Source organism: Scyliorhinus torazame, chromosome 4 (assembly GCF_047496885.1).
Source record: "Scyliorhinus torazame isolate Kashiwa2021f chromosome 4, sScyTor2.1, whole genome shotgun sequence".
NCBI lineage: Eukaryota > Metazoa > Chordata > Chondrichthyes > Carcharhiniformes > Scyliorhinidae > Scyliorhinus > Scyliorhinus torazame.
Genome location: NC_092710.1, coordinates 115486019 through 115507576, shown reverse-complemented (window position 1 = coordinate 115507576; position 21558 = coordinate 115486019). Strand labels below are relative to the sequence as shown.

General features: G+C 48.5%; 1 protein-coding gene across 8 annotated transcripts in view; it reads right to left on the bottom strand.

Moving 5' to 3' along the window:
- The window catches only part of disc1 (DISC1 scaffold protein), a 215018-nt gene that overhangs the window by 101150 nt on the left and 92310 nt on the right, over positions 1-21558 (bottom strand). For all 8 annotated transcript variants that reach the window (XR_011940649.1, XR_011940650.1, XR_011940651.1 and 5 more), the window contains 2 exons: positions 14079-14181; positions 10851-11039 (listed from right to left, as the gene is read on the bottom strand). Coding sequence is in view for 5 of the 8 variants with exons in the window: in XM_072498529.1 (XP_072354630.1) it covers positions 10851-11039; positions 14079-14181 (292 nt within the window). In the remaining 3 variants the exon portion in view is untranslated. The remainder of the gene's footprint in view (positions 1-10850; positions 11040-14078; positions 14182-21558) is intronic.

The following is a 21558-nucleotide window of genomic DNA, read 5'->3' as shown; positions in this document are numbered from 1 at the left end:
AGTTGAAGGACCGAAGCCGACTGAGTATTTTGCCGCGATGCTGGCAAAACTATTGGGAGAGGGGGAGGATCCCTCCCGATATGAACTGGATCGGACTCGTCGGTCGTGGAGGCCTGTACCAAAGGCGAGTGAGCCGCCAAGGGCAGTGACTCTGTGCTTCCGTAGGTACAGGGTGAAGGAGAAGGTCCTGAGCTGGGCCAAGCAGAAGCGGGTGGTGCAGTGGGCTGGAGCTGGTATACGTGTATACCAGGACTTTACGGTGGAGCTGGCAAGGAGGTGGGCTGCCTTCAACCGGGTGAAGAGGGCACTGTACATTAGCAAGGTGCGGTGCGGCATTGTATATCCAGCGAAGCTGAGGGTGACTTACAAGCTCAGGGACTTTTATTTTGGAGCGGCGGAAGCAGCGGAGGAGTTTACGAAAGCAGAAGGACTGTGGCAGAACTGACAAATTGAGGAATGGCCATGTGCCGATGTAACCTCATGACTGTATTTTCTTCTTTTCTGTATCACTGCGCGCGGGTGTAGAGACTGAAGGAGCCAAGTGGTATATATTTGGACGAGGGAAGGGACGGGACTTTCACTCGAAATGAGGGTTCTTTGGGGTGTAGGTGGATATGCGGGGTTTGTGTGCTAAAAGGGGATCTTTGGGCTTTCCTGGGGCCGGGCAAGTAGGAAAGGGACCCGGGCGGGGGCCTCCACGCTGGCCAGTTTGTGCCGGCCAGTGAACAGGAGTGAGGTGGGGGGAGGGGCTGCGGCCATCAAAGCCTGGCAGAACAGGGTCCGAGTGGTCTAGCCGGGGTGGAAAGTTGGGGGGGGAAGGAACCGAGGTTGGGGGGGAGGAGTTTTACAAGAGGCAGTGGACGGGAGGAGCTGGAGATCTGGGGGGTGGGGGGTGGGAGCTGTGTAAGATTAAGGGTGACTACGGGTAATCCCCGATTCCTTCTTGTCATTTGTTTATGTAAACATGCGGGTTGAGGTTTGGGGGTTGGTGGGTAGATGGGATCGTTGTTATTATGGGGACTGACATATCTTGCTGATTATTGTTTATTGTTGATGGATGTAAATGTGGGAGAAAATGTGAAAATGGAGGAGAATAAAAAAAATAAAAATCTTCACAGCAGGCCTGCTTGTACCCCCACCCCATGTTGACTTCCGCTCTCCCCCGACGCTGCCCACTGGACACAGTGGTCCAAGGTCAAACACCCCCATTCAGTGAATGGGTGTGAGCGCACTGTCAGCAGAAAGACTTTGGCATAAATTGAGGAGCACCCAGATCTAACCATACAGTGAGTTATCACTCTTCCGCCTTGCATATTGACCTGGTGACAGTGTCGACACAGGCCCATCACCCTGGAGTGATGTGACATGGACCTTTGGAGGGTGAAACAGGGTAGTCGGTGGTGGGGCGACGCGAGAAAGGATGGAAATGGGTGGGAAAGATGAGGATAGGCGCAAGGGGAATTGGGGGAAAGGAGAGATTGAGGAGGGAGGATTGGGAACGAGGGATTGGGGAGTGGAATTGGGGGGGGGGGGGAAGGAGGGATGTGTGTGTGGGGGGGGAAAAGAGGTTGAGCTGACGGACAAAGCCTCATCCAATGAGAATCGGGCGAGGATGAGGACCTCCTCTGGGATGTCGGACCCTTTCCGCTGCCTGTCCTCCACCCTCCAGCTCTCCCTCAGGTTCCTCCCCGTCCCCCTTCCCCTCAGAAGAGGCCGCAAGTACCTTCTCCTCGTCCAGCATAGAATCATAAAATCACTAGAGTGCAGAAGGAAGCCATTTGGCCCATCGAGTCTGCACCAAATCTCTGAAAGAGCTCCCTACCTAGGCCCGCACCCCCATCCCCGTAACCCAACACCCCACCTAACCCTTTGGGCACGAATCTCCGGCCACGTTGGGCTCTCGTTTGAGTGCAAGTCAGCTGGCAATGCCGGGAGAAGTATCCAGCGAGCCACCCGACAGGCTCCAAGCCTCCCGGGATTCCCCGAAGTCCCGCAAGACTTCGGAGTCGGAACCATGCTCCAAATGGGCAGAACTGGATGGCGCGCGTGGGGGTAGGTCTTAAACCTACTTACAACCTACCTGTGCGGGATCCAGCAGCCTCCCGCGATTCCTCGGCCTCCAAAGCGAGGCTGCAGCCAGGCACAAATCAGTGCTAGTCCACACAAACATGGACCAACATAGAACATACAGTACAGAAGGAGGCCCTTCAGCCCATCGGGTCTTCACTTCACTTCCACCCTATTCCCGTAACCCAACAACCCCTCCTAACCCTTTTGGTCACGAAGGGCAATTTATCATGGCCAATCCACCTAACCTGCACGTCTTTGGACTGTGGGAGGAAACCGGAGCACCCGGATGAAACCCATGCAGACACGGGGAGAATGTGCAGACTCCGCACAGACAGTAATCCAGCGGGGAATCAAACCTGGGACCCTGGCGCTGTGAAGCCACAGTGCTATCCACTTGTGCTACCGTGCTGCCCACCAGGTGGAACAGCACCCGGGAAGAGGGGAGGGTCTCCCGGACCACCGGAGACCCCATGGTATCAGGGTAAGTGCAGGGTGACTCCCTCGCTCACCCCTTGGAATACAAGCACCTTGCCACTGCCACCCTGGCAGTGCCAAGGTGCCCGGGTGGCACTACCAAGCCAGTAGGAGCATTACCTGTGCCAGGGTGGCACTGCCAAGGGTCAGGGGAACCATGCCCATGAAATAAGGATGGAGGGGGGCGGTTTGAAGAGTGGGGGTGTGCAGGTCAGTAAGTAGGGGTCTCCGGGACGTTAGGTGGGTGATAGGTTGGGGTCCTAGAAGGGGGTGCTGTATGGGGATTTGGGGTGGCCTGAAGAGTAAGGACCCCCAGGGACCCCATAGCGGGATGTCCTCACTTGGAGGATCTGGGGTGGTGTTAATATGTATGGGGGGGGAGGTGACATTCCCCATGGGGGGGGCGGGGGGTGGAGCCACAAGCAAGCTCACTTTGAGATCGGGGCACCCTTTCAAAATGACAGCCCAATCAGTGAGTTCAGCTCCCCAGTGCTAAAAAAAATTCTAAGTGTGGGCTAAACTGGTGAGAAGCTCCCCAGGGACCAAAAAAGTGTCATTGAATAGTGGTAGAAACTCCTCCCTGAAAAACCTGCCACAAATTAACTTTCAATTTTTGGGGGCGAATCTGGCCCTTTGGACACTAAGGGGCAATTTAGCATGACTAATCCACCTAACCTGCACACCGTTGGACTGTGGGACGAAACCGGAGCACTTAGAGGAAACCAATGAAGACATTGGGAGAATGTACAAACTCCACACAGTGACCAAGACTGGAATTGAACCCAGATCCCTGGTTCTGTGAGGCAGCAGTGCTAACCACTGTGCCACCACCCCACCCCACTGCTGTGCCAAGTTGTGGAGGCCTCAGCAGACCACCACAAAACAGGAGCCTCCCTGGGTGGTGTACTGCAAGACACCACCAGAGCGTTCCAGGCATCTCAACCGCATTTTGAGTCCAATGCACTGCTCAATGACACCACGGGTGGCAACATGGGTCTCGTTATATCGAGTCTCCGACCTGCGCACTGGCGTCATCAGCCAGGACCTCAGCGGGTACCCCTTATCCCCAAGAGCCAACCCGTCATCCTAGGGTGGTCCTCAAAGACACGGAGGATCTCCGTGTCCCAGGATGTAACTGTCATTCACGCTCCCTGGGAAGCGTGCACATACATGCATGATCCGGAGGTGGTGGTTGCACAGGAGTTGCATATGAGTTGAACATTCAGCGAGTGGAACCCCTTCCTGTTAATGAAGGGCATTCCCTGATTTTCTAAAGCATGCAAGGCGACGTGCATGCCATCAATTATCCACCGAGCAAGTTGTGCTGAAAGATTTCGCTCTGCACACACTCCAGATCACAGCAGGAACCCCTAGACCCCAGGCCCATGCTGGAAACATTAGGGTGACCGTGCTCAGGTGCCCTCCCCTGATCCACACCCTTACCCGATGATCACGAGGATGTCTCCTGTGTTGAAGCCCAGCTCTTGAGTGTTTGATTGTTGGCTGCTGCCTCTATGGTTCTGACGTTTTTAGAATTCAGGCAAGTGTTCAGGCTTCAAAGTTTGATTGAAATGCGATGCAATAATCATTTCTGAGACATGGCACGTGTACTCACGAGGATCCACGTGAGAATATTTTGTTTATTAAACGGTCAACAGTGACAAAGATTCAAAAATCAACCACATAACATTCCTCACCTCACATCAACCATCAAACAAGGAAACATCACCCCTCCACATTGGCACCAACACAAAGCCATATCAGCTCACCTCCACAAACAAAAACACACATTATCACCCCTCGCAGGTTCCCCAACAGAAATGGAGAACAAGCTTGAGTTGTGCCATCATGTCCAGAACCCACTCGCAGAAATGATCTGTCCATCAATTCGTTACCTGTTCTACGTATCAGTTCCCGTCTGGGAGCCATAGCCGTGCAGTCCCTTCCACACGGTCCAATCCCATCGGAATCAAATCCTGGCATCCATACACTCCACTGGAGCTCAAGATGCAGCCAAAATGTCCTTGATTCCAGCGTGCCCAACCTGCACTGACGTGCCAGCCACATGCAGCATCCACCACACCAGCAACAAAAGCATCAGTAGGTGGCCGACCTCAGTGTTCTTCAAAACTTTTTTCTAGGGACCCACTTTTACCAACCGGCCAACCTTCAGGACACAACCCGGCCAACATTCGCGACCCGTGCCGGCCGATCTTCTCAACCCATGCCGGCCGACCTGCGCGACCCACCATTTTCTCTTACCTTGTTTGCTGCTAACAAAAATGGAGGAAATGGTTTTGGGTCCCTTTGGCCCTCGTACACGCTCCTCCAATGGAAACTGTTGGATGAAGGTGAAGCCTTCCAGTGTCGGAACGTATGGAGTCGCCATCTGCCCAGAGTTATGCATTTTCTTCCTGTAAAGTTTTATCAAATAAACCCTCCCCCCGAACTTGTAAAAAAAAATGAGAAAAAAAAATTAAATGAAGAATAAAACCCCCCCCGAACTTGTAAAACAAAAAGCTGCGACCGTTTAAAAAAAAAAGCTGCCGCACTGCGCATGTATGCCCGATCATCGGCGTGTATGCGCAGTTTTGCGCATGTGCGCCGATGATCTGGCACGCGCGCGCAGTGCGGCCGCATATTTTTTACACGTTCGCGGCCATTTTGAAGGCCGCTTGCAGTCGGCATTTTTAACAGCCGGCTGCTGCGGCTATTGCACGCAGATTTGAGCGATCGGGAGCGCCGTGACGGACAGCTCCGCGACCCTCCCAACACCCGCCCGCAACCCACCCACAGGTCGCGCCCCCGAGTTTGACAATGCCTGGCCTATCTGGACCAATATCACGCACCAAGTCCCGCAGCCTCCTCCAGTCTCAAGCCTGGCCGCCCTCTGGACTCTCATGTTCCCCCCAATCCCGGTGCTCCAGGACCCAGATATCTTAGAAAAAATTGTCCTTTTGTCATGGGAATGTCATTTTAAGAAATGTTTGTCTGCTCAAGTGGCTGCAGTGATGTCAGACTGTGGGTGGAGCTGAGCTGTGGCTCAGTTTTTTAGTTTCACTTTGAGGAAAAGCTTGGGTGTGTCTGTGTTTTTTGGTTTCGTTTTAGTGTTGGAGCTGCAGCCAGCCAAAGAAGGTGTAATTTTGATCTCTCTGTCATCTAAAGACTATCTCTAGATAATTTGGTGAATTCAGAGCGATAACTGCTCTCAGTAGAGAATTTAAACCTGATGTGTTTCTGTAAAAAGATTTTTATCTTATGGATGTTAAAACGAAAGTTTAAGGATTACTTAGAGTGTTGTATTCTTTGGGGGGTGTATTTGAATTGAGGGTTGCTAAGATGTTCACTGTATGTTTTAAAAAAGGTTAACTGAGTTCATAGAATAAACATTGTTTTGCTTTAAAAAATACGTTTAGATTTCTGCTGCACCACACCTGTAGAGTGGGCCGTGTGCTCCCAATACCACAATCTAGTAAAAGTCGTGGGTCAGGTGATCTCCATGATATATTTTGGAGTTCTCTAAACCCTGGCCCATAACACTTTCAAGCTACAGAAAAGGAAGGAAACGGCAACAGCAGCCCCCAGGCACTGCAGCCACCAGCAGGAGCAAGCAGCAAATACAACCTGCTGTATTTCAGTTTATTGACAGTATCAAAATACAGAAGAAATGCAATGAGGATACCAATCGCTTGGTACCCAGAACAGTTGACAGTATCAAAATATCACACCAATACAGGGCACAGCGAAAGGACAGGGAACACCCCAATCCCCCCACCAGCATCGGTAGCGTGCACTGAAGCAAAACAGGCAGGAATATAACAAGGAAAGCAGCTGTACAACAAAGACAAAATCGAGACAAGGAACAAAAATACAATACCAACAGATGCCGAGTCAGCGCATTCTTCACACACCCCCTCCCCCCCACTCCCCAGTAGCAGACCCGCATTGGTGGGAATGCGTCCATTGCGCATGCAGAAAAGTATGTGTGTGAACATCAGTGCGTGCATATCAGCAAGAGCGTGCATGTATAGATATCTGCATGAGTGACTGCACATGCATGCCTGTTAAGAGTACGTGTGCGTCAGAACAAGTAGCACAGATCACCAGAAAAGATCACGCCGACACGGGCACAGAGGAGGAAGGGGAGAGAACACCCTACCTCTCCACCCTTCTCCAGCAGTGGTAATTTGCCAGGGGACCAGGCCATAAAAGCGAGAGGGGTCGCACTAGACAAGCACACAGCTGCTAGACAAAAAAAGCAACACACTGCCAACGGTCCAAAAACAGCTCCCCCACCCACCCCACCGCAGTTACTGGCAAATGGAGTATAATGTGGGCAAATGTGCAATTGTCCATTTTGCCGGGAAGGATAAAAGAGAAACTTATCTAAATGGTGAGAGCAGAGCTCTGAGGTGCAGAGGGATCTGGGTGTCCTAGTTCATGAATCACAAAAGTATAGTATACAGTTACAGCAAGTAATTTGGAAAGCCAATAGATTATAATTTATTATAAGGCAAATTGATTACAAAAGTAGGGAGGTTATGCTTCAGTTGTGCAGGGCATTGGTGGGACCACATTTGGAGTATTGTGTAGAGTATCAGTTTCCTTCTTTAAGAAAACATGTAAAAGCAAAAGAAGCAGTTCAGAGAAGGGTCACAAGACTAATACCAGGAATGCGGGGATTGTCTTATGAGAAAAGGTTGGGCCAATTAGGATTGTTTCCATTAGAGTTTGGAAGAGTAAGTGGCGACTTGATCAAAACCTTCAAGATCCTGAAGGGTATTGATAGGGCGGATGTGGAGAGGATGTTTCCTCTCATCAGAGGTTCTAGAACTGTTTAAAAATAAGGGGTTGCCCATTTAAGGCAGATGATAATTGTTTTTGCTGAGGGTCATGAGGTTTTATAGGTCTCTTCCTCGGAAGGCAGTGGAAGTAGAGTCTTTGAATATTTTAAAGGCAAAGCGAGATGGTTTCTTGCTTAACAAGGAGGTGAAAGGTTATGGGGGTAGGCAAGATTGTAGAGTTGAAATTACAATCAGATCAGCCACAATCTCCGAATGGCAGAGCAGGTTCAAGGGACCGAGTGAACTACTCCTAATTCATAATGTTTGTGTACTCGTATGTTTGTATTCAGTAAGTACACTACCATGCTGGCACATATGTAGGCCCGGCAATTACAGATTCAAGCTGCAATCAATCCCAGAGAGACTATCATCAAGGGAGCAATTGGATGTCATCCAATCCTTTCAGACTGTGCCTAAACTTCTCCTGCTACAACAAAGCCAGAAGTCTCTACAGCATTCTTCCAGTCCCACCAGGCAAGTGGTTCATAGTGTCATAATTCACACAGGAAGGGGCAGCACAATGGCGCAGGTTAGCATTGCTGCCTCACGGCGCCGAGGTCCCAGGTTCGTTCCTGGCTCTGGGTCACTGTCCATGTGGGGTTTGCACGTTCTCCCCCTGTTTGCGTGGGTTTCGCCCCCACAGTCCAAAGATGTGCAGGGTAGGTGGATTGGCCACGCTAAATTGCCCCTTAATTGGAAAAAATGAATTGGGTACTCTAAATTTATAAAAATAAATAAATAATAAATAAATAATTCACGCAGCTGCCTGTTCCAAATATTTAAACAAGCCAAACCAAAGATTTATTTCTGGTTTGTTCAGCCTCACTGGACTTCTGGCAGCTGGTCCAGTGAAGCAAAATAAATTTCTGGAAATTGAGTTTTTAGCCTACAATTCTTACAATATTGAAATCTCTATGATATTTCTGATTCCCTGGGCTGGTTGCTCTTTCTACTGTTTTGCTTTAAATTTATATTAGACCACTTGTTAAGAGTCTTAATATCTAACCCAACAACCAATGTAATGTCTTGAAAATTCTGTCATGGTGTTACGTCTCTTAATTTGAAGTTTAAATCCCCCCCTGAACTATTTTTAACCAACAATTAATGTTTATTAAAATCCAATTAACAGTTTATTCATTTAACATGAACTGAATAGCATCTGCATTATAATAGTGCAGATAGAAATTTACATTAACATTTAAAATGGTGTGCCAAAAATTGGAGTTGGGGAATGAAATCATTTTTGTACTAAACTGATCTAAAAAAATTGCTTTTACACCAGCAGATGTCTGCAGGTTAGACTGTTTTATAACAAAATCTTGTGTGTGGCTTATTCTGGGATATTTACTGGTGTTTCAGTAATTGAATTCGATAACCACTCGATGAAAGCTCTAAATAATTGACCTTATCCTGCAGTGAATCTTCCAAGGCTGTGCAGATGCTAAGCTGGAAAATAATTAATTACCTCATTGCTTTCTGATGCTTTTATGTTACTGTTTTTCATTGTCTCGGTTCTGCTTCTGACCCTCTATTCCTGATCTTCCATAATTCTTCTTACTACTTTCTAGTCCTCCTCTTCTCTTACTGAGAAACTCTGGTCACTTATCTACCAGCTGCAAATGGGTGAATGGTAGCTGAGAGTTTGGTGGGAATGCCATGTATCAAATTGAATCAAGTTTTTGGCAGATCTTTAAACAGGCAGCAGGCTGTTACGAGATGCAGGACATTACTATACCTATTTTAGGATCCCAATTACAATTTTCAAAAAGATGGGACATGTATGACGAATGGTAGTTATATTTCTCTATGCATTGACAGGCACGATGGGTGAGCCTTAAAGGGATGTTGAAGGCCTCGCCCTTTTCAGTAGCCCAAAGGAGGAAGTAGATTGCAGCTCTTGGCTTAGGTGTTGAGTGGCATAGACGATGGAATTTAATTCAGTGTCTCAGCAAATAGCACCTATTACATTAGGGTGGCTCGTTCAGTGGCAGACAGCATGGGATAGCTGTCAATGAACCTTCACCTAGAAGGGCAATAGTCAGTTTGATGTGGAGATGCCGGCGTTGGACTGGGGTGGGCACAGTAAGAAGTCTTACAACACCAGCTTAAAGTCCAATAGGTTTGTTTTGAATCACTAACTTCCGGAGGGGAGCTCCTTCATCATGTGAGTGAAGAGGTGGGTTCCACAACCACATATATAGACTAAAGTCAATGATGCAAGAAGATACTTGGAATGCGAGTCTTTGCAGGTAATAAAGTCTTTACAGGTCCAGACGGAGCGACTGGAGAGAGGAATAATTATAGGTTAAAGAGGTGTGAATTGTCTCAAGCCAGGACATTTGGTAGGATTTTGCAAGCCCAGGCCAGATGGTGGGGGGGGCGAATGTAATGAGACATGAATCCAAGGTCCAGGTTGAAGCCATACTGATGCTTGCGGAACTTGGCTATTAGTTTCTGCTCGGCGACTCGGCATTGTCGCGCGTCCTGAAGGCTGCCTTCGAGAACGCTTACCCGAAAATCAGAGGCTGAATGCCCTTGACTGCTGAAGTGTTCAGGAAAGGATGTCCCGAGGTGTGGTACATTGGCGATACCATGCAGACGCTGCGACAACGGATGAACGGACATCGCGCAACAATCACCAGGCAGGAATGTTCCCTTCCAGTCGAGGAACACTTCAGCAGTCAAGGGCATTCAGCCTCTGATCTTCGGGTAAGCGTTCTCCAAGGCGGCCTTCAGGACGTGCGACAATGCAGAGTCGCCGAGCAGAAACTTATAGCCAAATTCCGCACGCATGAGTACGGCCTCAACCGGATTCATGAATTCATGTCTCATTACATTCACTTGTCCTGGCTTGAGACAATTCACACATCTTTACCGTGTGATCATCCTTCTCTCCAGTTGCTCTGTCTGGACCTGTAAAGACTTAATGACCTGCAAAGACTCGCATTCCAAGTATCATCTTGCATCATTGACATTGTCTATATATGTGATTGTGGAACCCACCTCTTCACTCACCTGAAGGAGTTGCGCTCCAAAGCTAGTGATTTAAAACAAACCTGTTGGACTTTAACCTGGTGTTATAAGTCTTCTTACTCCTCTTAGTTTGATTGGTGCCTCATATGGCCAATTCCTTCTTAGAGAGGAACCCAGAGGTCAAAGATACATATGGCAAAGGTCAGACAGTGATATTGGTAGTTTTAAAGAAAGAAAAGTCTCCTTTAATAAAGAGATGGTCAATTTTTAAAATGTCTACTGCACCTAAGAGAGTATTTAGTCTACTAACTTATTTACGGTTTTGTTTTTGCTGTACCTGTTACAGAAATAGGTTATTATTGTAAAATAAAATAAGCTGCATGAGTATTTAGCCTACCTTATGGCAACATTGGCTAAATGTTACAATTACGAGTTTGGCAAATTAGACAGCCATATTAATGTACTGATCAGCAAGCAATTGGAACTTACCAAATAAACCTTCTTCCAGCTCCAGTTCAGTCCTCAGACTACTATAATCTTCCCTGATTGCCTCAACTCGCTGAGCATTCTTAATATTTAAATGCCGCAGCTCACTGATAAATTCTTCAAATCTAGTTTTCTCAGAAGTCAAATATTTGATCTCCTCAGCAAGGTCCTTAGCGGTGGAGAATTCACGCCCTGCAAAAACACCAACTTGTAACTTTAAAGGTAATAGAATTTCCCAGGAGTATTATCAAATAAAATGTGACACTGAGGCTCATAAAGAGCTTTTTTTATTATTAACTGGATATGGGTGTCGCCTAAAGGAACCAACATTTTTTAAAAAAGTATATTTATTGAAGATTTACATTTTGGCAAATAACACAACAAAGCCACTGGAATAGTACAGCTCAGTAAAAAAAAAAAGACTCAATGCACAGGGCTACGGAAGGGAACAGAATAGCAATATCGCTGGCTCAATACAATTATTAGACTCAGCTTGACATCCCCACACGTACCACCAGAGAACAAGGGAGTAAAGGATAAGGCCATGAAAACATGGTAGAATGGTGCACACCTTTCCACAAAGCGATTGCTCGTCATGAGAGTTCAGGATACATTTTTCACGCCATGTTCAGGTGTGCACCAGCACACACCTTCCTAAACTCCAGCAGCACCAGGAGCATCAATGACACACCACAACCTCCTCCCCTCAGATAACAGACTGTCTGTATTCCTGCAGGAACCAATCACTAAATCTTTGTACCTACCATAACAAAAAAGGAAAAATACCCCTCAAACCCTTGATTGCAAGCCATTAATTTTCCTCTCTGGGCTGTGATTGATGGCTTCCACACAGACAAGAGCTGTCAGCCTTGTTTCATTCACCTTTATTCATGGTTGATTAACTCTGAAGTGCCCTCACCACAATGTTCATAAATAACAACCACTTCAAAGAGAGTCAAGTGCATTCTAATCACCTCCTTCAGGCTTGACTCATTTTGAAGTGCTCAGCTGGAAACTGACAGCACTTCACCCTCTTTTTTTTATACTGGGTCTGGACTGCTTTCTAGCTTCCAGACAGGGGTCTCTTTTCTCGGGGCTTCCTGCCAGGTTTCTGTTTACTGGGGAGGGGGAGGGGGGGGGATTCCTGACTGGTTTCTCTTTTCAGGGGGGACTTCCTGAAAGGGGTCTCTTTTCTGGATGGTCTGTGGGGCTGGGTCTCCCTATTTAGGGAGTCTCTGGAGGGGTCTCTATCTGGAGGGTTTCTGGGAGACAACGCTTTATTTAGGGGGTCTCTGGGGAGGGGGTCTCTTTTTCTAGGGGGTCTTTGGGGGGTCTCTTTATCTAGGGAGTCTCGTTATTTATGGGATATCTGTATTTAGGGGGTCTCTGGAGAAGGATGGCTCTCCGATGGGCTTTGGGGCCAACTCCCTTCAAGAGTTACTTCCTTGGTCCACCACGTCAGGGCCACGCTGGGAAATAACTGTAGTAAATTCTGCCATGTTATTTCCAGCCCAGAGGACTGGAGAATCTTGCGGGCCAGGAAAATATGAGTGGAACCTCAGGAAGGGAGAGTTTGAATCCTGTACACTCAAGAAAGGTCTCTCTCTCTCTCATGTTATGTCCAGAAAAGCTACGGTATTTTTGAAACTGCAGAGACCTGAATTAATTTACAGAGAAAACCATTCGACTGGAAAGAAGGAATCTCGACCTGAAAGCCTGGTTTGAAGGAGAGTGTACTAGAAACAACAATCTGAAACAAAGACATATCTTTTACGTTTAATTATTATTTTCACCCCGCTTCCCCTTGGTGTTTGTTTGTCGTGAGTGAGTGAGAGTAGAGAGGGCGAGGGGCAAATTAAAGGGGGGGGGGATTGTGAATTAGATCATAGTTAACCAGTTATATTTGCTGCATATTTCATTATAGTTCTTGTTACAAATAAAAAATAATGGTGTTTAAATTTACAAACCTGGTGACTGCAATTATTGGGCAGCCAAGAGCCAAAGATATTGGGTATTTTTCTAAGAATTATTGGTTAATCCAATTGTGTTGCAACTCCGGGTAAAGGGGGGCTGGAATTGACCACTCCCTAGCCTAAGGTGTTGTAACACATGCAGATAAAATAATGTAATAGATTAAAATCCAATATTTAATATATTAAAAATATTTTATTATTTTCTTCTGTTTGCATAATTTCATAAAATAAATGTCCTCCCAACAACTGTCCCCAGTGAAAGGTAACGTTGATTTGATATACCAGTAATTGTAAACTGTGAGAAGAAACCAAGAATGAGAAAGGAGAATAATGCACAACCACATTTCAAAAAGTGTTTTAAAGCACTTGTCACCTGCACGTTTTTCCAATTTGATAGGTGATCCACTGTTACACTTTCTGGTCTGATCTATATATTCTTTCAAGTACAGCCTCACCCTTTTATACTGTAAGTGTAACTTGGGTCCCTTATGATCAGAAACTTATCTTTCCAGCCCAATATCCAATCATAAAGTAATGTGGATCAGAGTCATAGCAATCTCATGTTAAATTATTAACACACTGCAACATCCCATCAAAGACCATTTATTTTATAGATTACATGAGAGAATAGAGTAGTAAATCCTCAATTTTAATTCCATATTCTTTGCCATAGCACATAAAACCTTAAATCACACACTACCATCATGTTTAACATGCAACAGTACAGTTTTTGAAACAGTTACTTTTCTGAGACTGATTGGTGCTCTCCTTTCTGAATAGACCTTGTTCATCTTGTGTTATTTTCCCTTACCATCTCCAGGAAACAGATGTGTGTTTTCTGCTTTAATTCTTAGTTACATAGGAAACCGGCAACCTAAAGTCAGAAAAGAGGCGGCACAGAGTTTGAAGCGATGCTGCCAAACCATTTGAGTTGTTCCAGCACGTTGTTTTTTATTTCAGACGCCCAGGATCCACAGTATTTTGATTTTATCTAATGTCTGACCATTAGGGATGTCAGTTAAACCAGTGAACAGTCCACTGGGTGCTTGGCCCCAAAAGCCATTTCTACCAAAGAGTAATCATCCATTTTCCTGTCTTAAGGACTTAATGATTTATTGTCTCAAGTAAAAACGGTAATCAGGGACTAATGCTCGACATGATGTCTACCCAGCTTAAATATGCATCGTCCACACTGCTCAGGCTGCTTTGAGGAAATTTAATCCCCAGTATTTTGATTACATTACTGCATACAACTTACCTGATATTGCTAACATTTTGGCTTCTAAGAGAGTTGGAAGCTGTGCTTCAATGCCACTCACTTTCTTGCTCAGATTGCTGCACAGCTTTTGGCTGTTGAATACCTAAATGTGAAAAAATACAACAGTTCATGCAAACTAATATGCAGTGAGACGGTTGTAGAAAGCACAAAATGTGATTTGCAACATGTAAAACTGAGATACTGCATTCTCTAAAGAAGCACGTTGAAAGGAATATTAATATTCTAGTTAATCATAGAAATACTAGGAACCCAGTAGACAGAGAAGATTCATTCGGGAAGGCACGCACCAATCACATTGACAGACTTTGTTGGGAACATTCAGTGGTGAATTTGAGGGGTCGGAATGTGTGCACAAACCACAAAACAATTCATCTACCCGGTCCCTCAAGCATGTGGCAGAGTTATCAGAATGTAAATTGGTCTTAACAGCCATCTCAGAATCCAGCAAATTGGAGTGGAATCAAGTCATTCTAAATCCCTAAGAGGAGGGCCCCTGTATTAATGGGAAGGCAGGGAGCAGCATATCAGGAGCATTTTGAGATAGCTCTCAGTGATCAGAACTTGGAAGAGGATATTGAGAACAGCAATCTGGAGGTAAGGAAAAAGAGATCATGATTTGCTGGTGGGAAACAAGTGAATGCCAAAAGTGAGGCAGGGAACAAGAATCAGGCCTGATTGTGAGAGGCAGTGGTGGAAAGAGTTCAGCAATCAAGAAGTAGGGTTTAAGATATCAAGGGTAGGACCGGGGATGGGCTATGGCAAGAAAGTAACAATTGGGAGGCATGGGATCAGGCCTTGAGATAGGGAAGAAAAAAAAGCAGGGGTAAGGTAGCATAGCAGTTATTTACTGGATTAGTAATCCAGAAGTCTTACGCAATGACCCTCAAACACAAGTTCAAATCCCACCATGGCATCTGAGGAAATTAAATCAAATTATCTAAAACCTGGAATAAAAAGCCATTAACCGTAATGGTTATCATAAAGCTACCAGATAGTTGTAAAATATCATCTGGTTTACAATTATATTTTGCGAAGGAAATCTGCCATCCTTACCCAGTCTAGCCTATATGTGTCTCCATACCCACAACAATGTGGATGATTGTTAATTGTCCTCTGAAATAGCCCAAGCAAGGCACTCAATTGCTTTCTAGAAGGTGGCTCACTAAGGGCATTAAACACTGTCCTTACAAGCAATGCCCACACCCCACATCTAATTAAAAAGAAAACAGGAGAGACGTCCAGTGACGGCTATGAGGGAGTAAGTCGCTCATTTGGTGGCTCCCGCTCTAGCCGGACTTTTGGACCTTTCCCCCCCGACTTTTTTGCGTTTTTGAGCGCTGGCTTTGAAGACAAAGTCAATCTGGCACTGGTTGCACACATTGGTGTATGGAACGAAGAACCCCAGGGGATCAAAAAAGGAGAAATAAGAAGACAAGCAAGGGCTGGGTGGAGGTTGCAGCAGAAGACAATGTGGCTGATGTTCGGACCCCTGCTGTGATGACCCAACCATCATCGGAGGAGTTGCTGCGGATCATTCAAGAGGGCTTCGCTAGGCAGAAATGGGACTGTCTTGATTTGATAAAGGAATCGATCGATCGGCAGGAATGCAGGCTGGATGCCCAGGATCGGACGATTCAGAAGCTGGAGAAAGCGCTGGTGGACCAGGAGGAGCACCAAACGGTGGTTGAGCTGGACGTGGGGATGCTGAATGATCAGCAAAAATGGCTGCTGGAGAAGGTAGAAGACCTGGAGAATAGAGGCAGAGCTTAAGAATTGTCGGTCTCCCGGAGGAGGCTGATGCTGGAGCGTTTGTGGCGAGTATGGTGGTTCAGTTCCACAGGTTCCTAGACAAGGAGTGTGTTCTCCAGTGGGCCAAGCGGATGCGGAGCTGCAAATGGGACAACAGCATTTTGCGGGTTTACCATGATCTGAGTGTGGAGGTGGCTAGGAGGGCAACAAGCTGGTACAATTTCAGGTGGGCAGTATAGTCTCGGACGGGGGGGGGGGGGCCGTTATGTCATGGTTAGCGGTAAGCTGGAGGGGAGGAAGGTAGTCTTGGTTAATGTGTACACGCCAAATTGGGATGATGTGGAATTTATAAAGAGGTTGCTGGGGAAGATTCCTGACCTGGACTTGCACAAGCTGGTTATGGGAGGGGATTTTAATACAGTCATCGACCCCGGCCTGGACCGGTCGTGTTCAAAAACGGGGAGGGTGCCAGCAATGGCAAAGGAACTGATAGGGCTCGTGGAGCAGATGGGGGAGTCGACCCCTAGAGGTTTAGGCAGCTGACGGGGAAGGAGTTTTCTTTTTATTCGCATGTTCACAAGGTTTATTTCCAGATAGACTTTTTCATTTTGAGCAGGGATTTGCTTTCGGGGGTGGTGGAGTATTCGGCCATCACTATTTCGGATCATGACCCAGGTTAATGACACGGGGGAAGTCTCAGCAGCGGTGGTCTGGGAGGCGCTGAAGGCAGTGGTGAGAGGGGGGCTAATTTCGATCTGGGCTCATAGGGACAGGACGGATAGGGCAGAAACGGACCGACTGGTTAAGGAGATCTTACAGATAAGACTGGAGGTATGCGGTGACCCCGAGAGTGGAGCTCTTAAGGGAACGTCGGAGGTTGCAGGCTGAGTTCGGGGTGTTGTCCACAGGCAAGGCAGTGGAACAGCTTAGAAAGGCGAGGGGTGCGTTTTAAAAACATGGGGAGAAGGCCAGCAGAATGCTTGCACAGCAGCTTAGGAAGAGGGAGGCGGCCAGGGAAATAGAGAGGCTGGTTGATGGGGATGGGAACTTGGTAGGGGAGTCAGCAGGGCTAAACAGGGCATTCAGGGACTTTTACAGTAGGCTCTATTGCTCGGAACCCCCTACAGGGCCGGAGGTGATGAGACGCTTTTTGGACGGACTCACCTTCCCAAGGGTGGGTAGGAAGCTGGTAGATGGGCCGAAGAAATAGTCGAGGACTTGAATGCAATGCAGTCGGGTAAAGCCCCGGGGCCGGACGGGTAACACAGTGGAGTTCTATAAAAAGTTCTCGGGGATTTTAGGGCCGTTGCTGGTCAAGGTTTTCAATGAGGCAAGGGGCAGAGGGGTGCTTTCCCTCTGTCGCAGGCCACTTTTTCGTTGATATTGAAGCGGGACAAGAACCCGGAGTTATGCGGGTCATATAGGCCGATCTCCCTGCTTAATGTGGATGCCAAGTTGCTGGCCAAAATCTTGGCATCCAGGGTTGAGGATTGTGTGCCGGATGTGATTATGGAGGATCAAGTCGGGTTTGTCAAGGGCAGGCAGTTGGTGGTCAATATAAGAAGGCTACTTAATGTGATCATGATACCACCCGGAGAGTAGGGAGGTTGAGGTAGTTGTGGCAATGGATGCGGAAAAGGCGTTCGACCGGGTGGTGTGGGTCCATCTGTGGGAGGTGTTGGGACGATTTGGGTTCGGTAAGGGCTTTATCGACTGGGTCAGGCTGTTGTACCAGGCCCCGGAGGCTAGTGTAAGGATGAATAGGACGACCTCGGACTATTTTTGGCTGTACTGGGGGACAAGATAGGGGTGCCCCCTCTCCCCACTGTTATTTGCATTAGCTATAGAGCCGCTGGCGATTGCTCTGAGAGCTTCAAGGGGCTGGTTCGGGGGGGGGGGGGGTGCAACATAGAGTCTCGCTGTATGCGGACGACCTGCTCTTATACGTATCGGATCCAGGGGCAGGGATGGGTGAAATTATAGCGATTTGGGGGGAATTTGGCCGGTTTACGGGGTATAAACTGAATATGACAAAGAGTGAGATGTTTGTAGTCCAGGCAAGGGGTCAGGAGGGTTGGCTGAGGGAGCTGCCATTTAGGTTAGTCGGGGACAGTTTCAGGTACTTGGGGATACAAGTGTCGCGCGACTGGGGCCGGTTACACAAGTTGAACTTGTCCCGGTTGGTTGAACAGATGGGGGGCGAGTCCCGGAGATGGGATGCGCTCCTGCTGTCGTTAGCTGGGAGAGTGCAGACAGTCAAAATGAGTTTTTGGGGGGGGGGGGGGGGGGGGGCTTGCGCTGCCGAATTTTACTGGGCGGCTAACATAGCCATGATAAGGAAGTGGGTGGTGGGGGCAAGGTCGGTTTGGGAGCGGATGGAGGCAGCTTCGTGTCGGGGCTTCAGTCTGGGGGCATTGATAACGGTACTTCTGCCGTTCCCACCTGCAAGGTACTCCACCAGCCCCGTAGTGATGGCGGCCCTATGAATCTGGGGTCAGTGGAGGAGGTACGTTGGAGCAGTGGGAGCACCGGTCTGGTCCCCAATATGTATCACCAGTTTGCCCCAGGGAGCTTGGATGGGGGGGTTCAGAGTATGGCGAAGGGCAGGAATTGAGAGGATGGGGGACTTGTTTTTAGAGGGGAGCTTCCCTAGCTTCAGGGCGCTGGAGAAGTTTGGGTTGGGAAGGGGGAACAAATTTAGATATTTACAGGTGCGGGACTTTCTGCGCATGCAGATATCATCCTTCCCACTCCTGCCACTAAGGGGGATCCAGGATAGGGTAGTGTCTAGGGGATGGGTGGGAGAGGGGAGCGTCTCGGACATCTACAAAGAACTCATGGGGGTGGCGGCGACGCAGATCGAGGAGCTGAAGCGTAAGTGGGAGGAGGAGCTTGGTGGTGAGATGGAGTATGGCTTATGGGCGGACACGTTGAGCAGAGTCAACGCGGCCGCAACATGCACCAGGCTCAGCTTGATCCAATTTAAGGTAGTCCACCGGGCCCACATGACAGTGGCCCGGATGAGTAGATTTTTGGGGTGGAGGACAGGTGTGTAAAATGTGCGGGGGGACCAGCGAACCATGTTCACATGTTCTGGCCACGTCCAAAACTTAGGGGATATTGGCAGGGGTTTGCGGACGTCATGTCCAGAGTATTGAAAACAAGGGTGGCAATGAGTCCAGGGGTGGCGATTTTTGGGGTGTCGGAAGACCCGGGAAAGGTTGCTCGCTGCCAACATTGAAATCCCCCATCTATCCTCCCCGGGACGAACCTGTGGTTATTCCTTATCGGGGACCACACCGAGGCACTCGTCACTCCCCTATGTCGTCTCCACTGCCCCCAGATCTTCAAGGTCGCCACCACCACTGGGTTTGTGGTGTACCTTTTCGGGGAGAATGGTAGCGGCGCCGTCGCCAGCGCTTTTAGGCTCGTTCCCTTACAGGACGCCATCTCCAACCTTTTCCACGCTGCACCTTCTTCTTCCCTCATCCACTTACAGACCGTCGACACATTGGCGGCCCAATAGTAGTCACTCAGACTCGGCAGTGCCAATCCCCCTCTGTCCCTACTGCGCTGCAGGAACCCCCTCTTTACCCTCGGGGTCTTTCCCGCCCATACAAAGCTCGTAATGCTCCTATCTATTTTTTTTGAAGAAGGCCTTTGTAATCAGGATGGGGAGGCACTGAAACACGAAAAGAAACTTCGGGAGGACCACCATTTTAACCGCCTGTACTCTGATCGCCAATGACAGGGGCACCATATCCCACCTCTTAAAGTCCTCCTCCATCTGCTCTACCAATCGCGTCAGGTTAAGTTTATGTAGGGTTCCCCAGTTCCTGGCCACCTGTATCCCCAGGTATCGAAAATTCCTTGCTACTCTCCTCAGCGGCAGAGCATCTATCCCCCTGCCCTGTTCCCCGGGGTGCATCACAAAAAGTTCGCTCTTTCCCATATTTAATTTGTATCCTGAGAACTCGCCGAACTCCCTGAGTATCTGCATTACCTCTGGCATCCCCTCTACCGGGTCCGCCACATATAGCAGCAAATCGTCTGCATATAGTGATACTCGATGTTCCTCTCCCCCTCTAAGCACCCCCCTCCACTTCTTAGAGTCCCTCAGCGCTATGGCCAATGGTTCAATTGCCAACGCGAACAGTAACGGGGAGAGGGGGGCAACCTTGTCTTGTACCTGTGTAGTCGAACGAATCCCGATCTTTGCCTGTTTGTAACGACGCTTGCCACCGGGGCCGCGTACGAGAGTCTAACCCATCTAATGAACCCCTCCCCGAACCCAAATCTCTTCAGCACCTCCCACAAATAGTCCTACTCCACCCTATCGAATGCCTTCTCTGCATCCATCGACACCACTATCTCTGCCTCCCCCTCCGGTGGGGGCATCATCCCCAGCAGAATCACCCCCAGCAACATTCGTACATTGGCATTCAATTGTCTCCCCTTAACAAACCCTGTCTGGTCGTCATGTACCACCCCTGGGACACAATCCTCTATCCTTGTCGCCATCACTTTGGCCAGCAGTTTGCCGACTACGTTTAGGAGGGAGATGGGCCTGTATGACCCGCACTGCAGCGGGTCTTTGTCTCGTTTCAGAATTAGCGATATCGTCGCCTCCGACATTGTCGGGGGTAATGTCCCCCTTTCCTTAGCCTCATTAAAGGTTCTCGCCAAAAGCGGGGCCAACATGTCCATATACTTCCTATAAAATTCCACCGGGAACCCATCTGGTCCCGGGGCCTTCCCTGCTTGCATGTTCCCAATTCCTTTGATCACCTCATCCACCTCAATCTGCGCCCCCAGACCTGCGAGCTCCTGCCCCTCCACCCTCGGGAACTCTAGCTGGTCCAAAAGGTGTATCATTCCCTCTTTCCCCTCCGGGGGTTGGGACTTGTACAGCCTCTCATAGAATGTCTTGAACACCTCGTTCACTTTCCCTGCTCTCTGCTCCATCTTTCCCGTTTCGTCCCTAACTCCTCCAATCTCTCTTGCCGCCCCCCTCTTCCGAAGTTGTTGGGTCAGCAGCCGGCTCGCCTTTTCCCCATATTCACATTGCATTCCCTGTGCCTTCCTCCACTGTGTCTCTGCCTTTCCCGGGGTCAGCAGGTCAAACTCCTTCTGTAATCTTAGTCTTTCCCTGTATAGCCCTTCGTCTCGGGCCTCCGCATACTTCCTAGCCACCCTCAAAATTTCCCCTACTAATCTCTCTCTTTCTTTACCCTCTTGTTTCCCCTTGTGGGCCCTGATGGAAATCAGCTCTCCTCTTAACCACCGCCTTCAGCGCTTCCCATACTACTCCCACTTGGACCTCCCCATCGTCATTGACCTCCAGGTATCTTTCGATACATCCCCTCACCCTCCCGCATACCCCCTCGTCCGCCAGTAGTCCCATGACTAATCGCCAGAGTGGGCGCTGCTCCCTTTCCTCTCCCAGTTCCAGATCCACCCAATGCGGGGCGTGATCTGACACGGCTATAGCCGAGTACTCCGTTCCTGCCACCCTCGGGATCAGTGCCCTTCCCAAAACAAAAAAGTCTATCCGGGAATATACCTTGTGGACGTGGGAGAAAAAGGAAAACTCTTTACCCATCAGTCTGGCAAATCTCCACGGATCTCCTCCCCCCATTTGCTCCATGAATCCCTTAAGCACCTTGGCCGCTGCCGGACCGGTCCAGCCCTGGGTCAAGCAGTGTGTTAA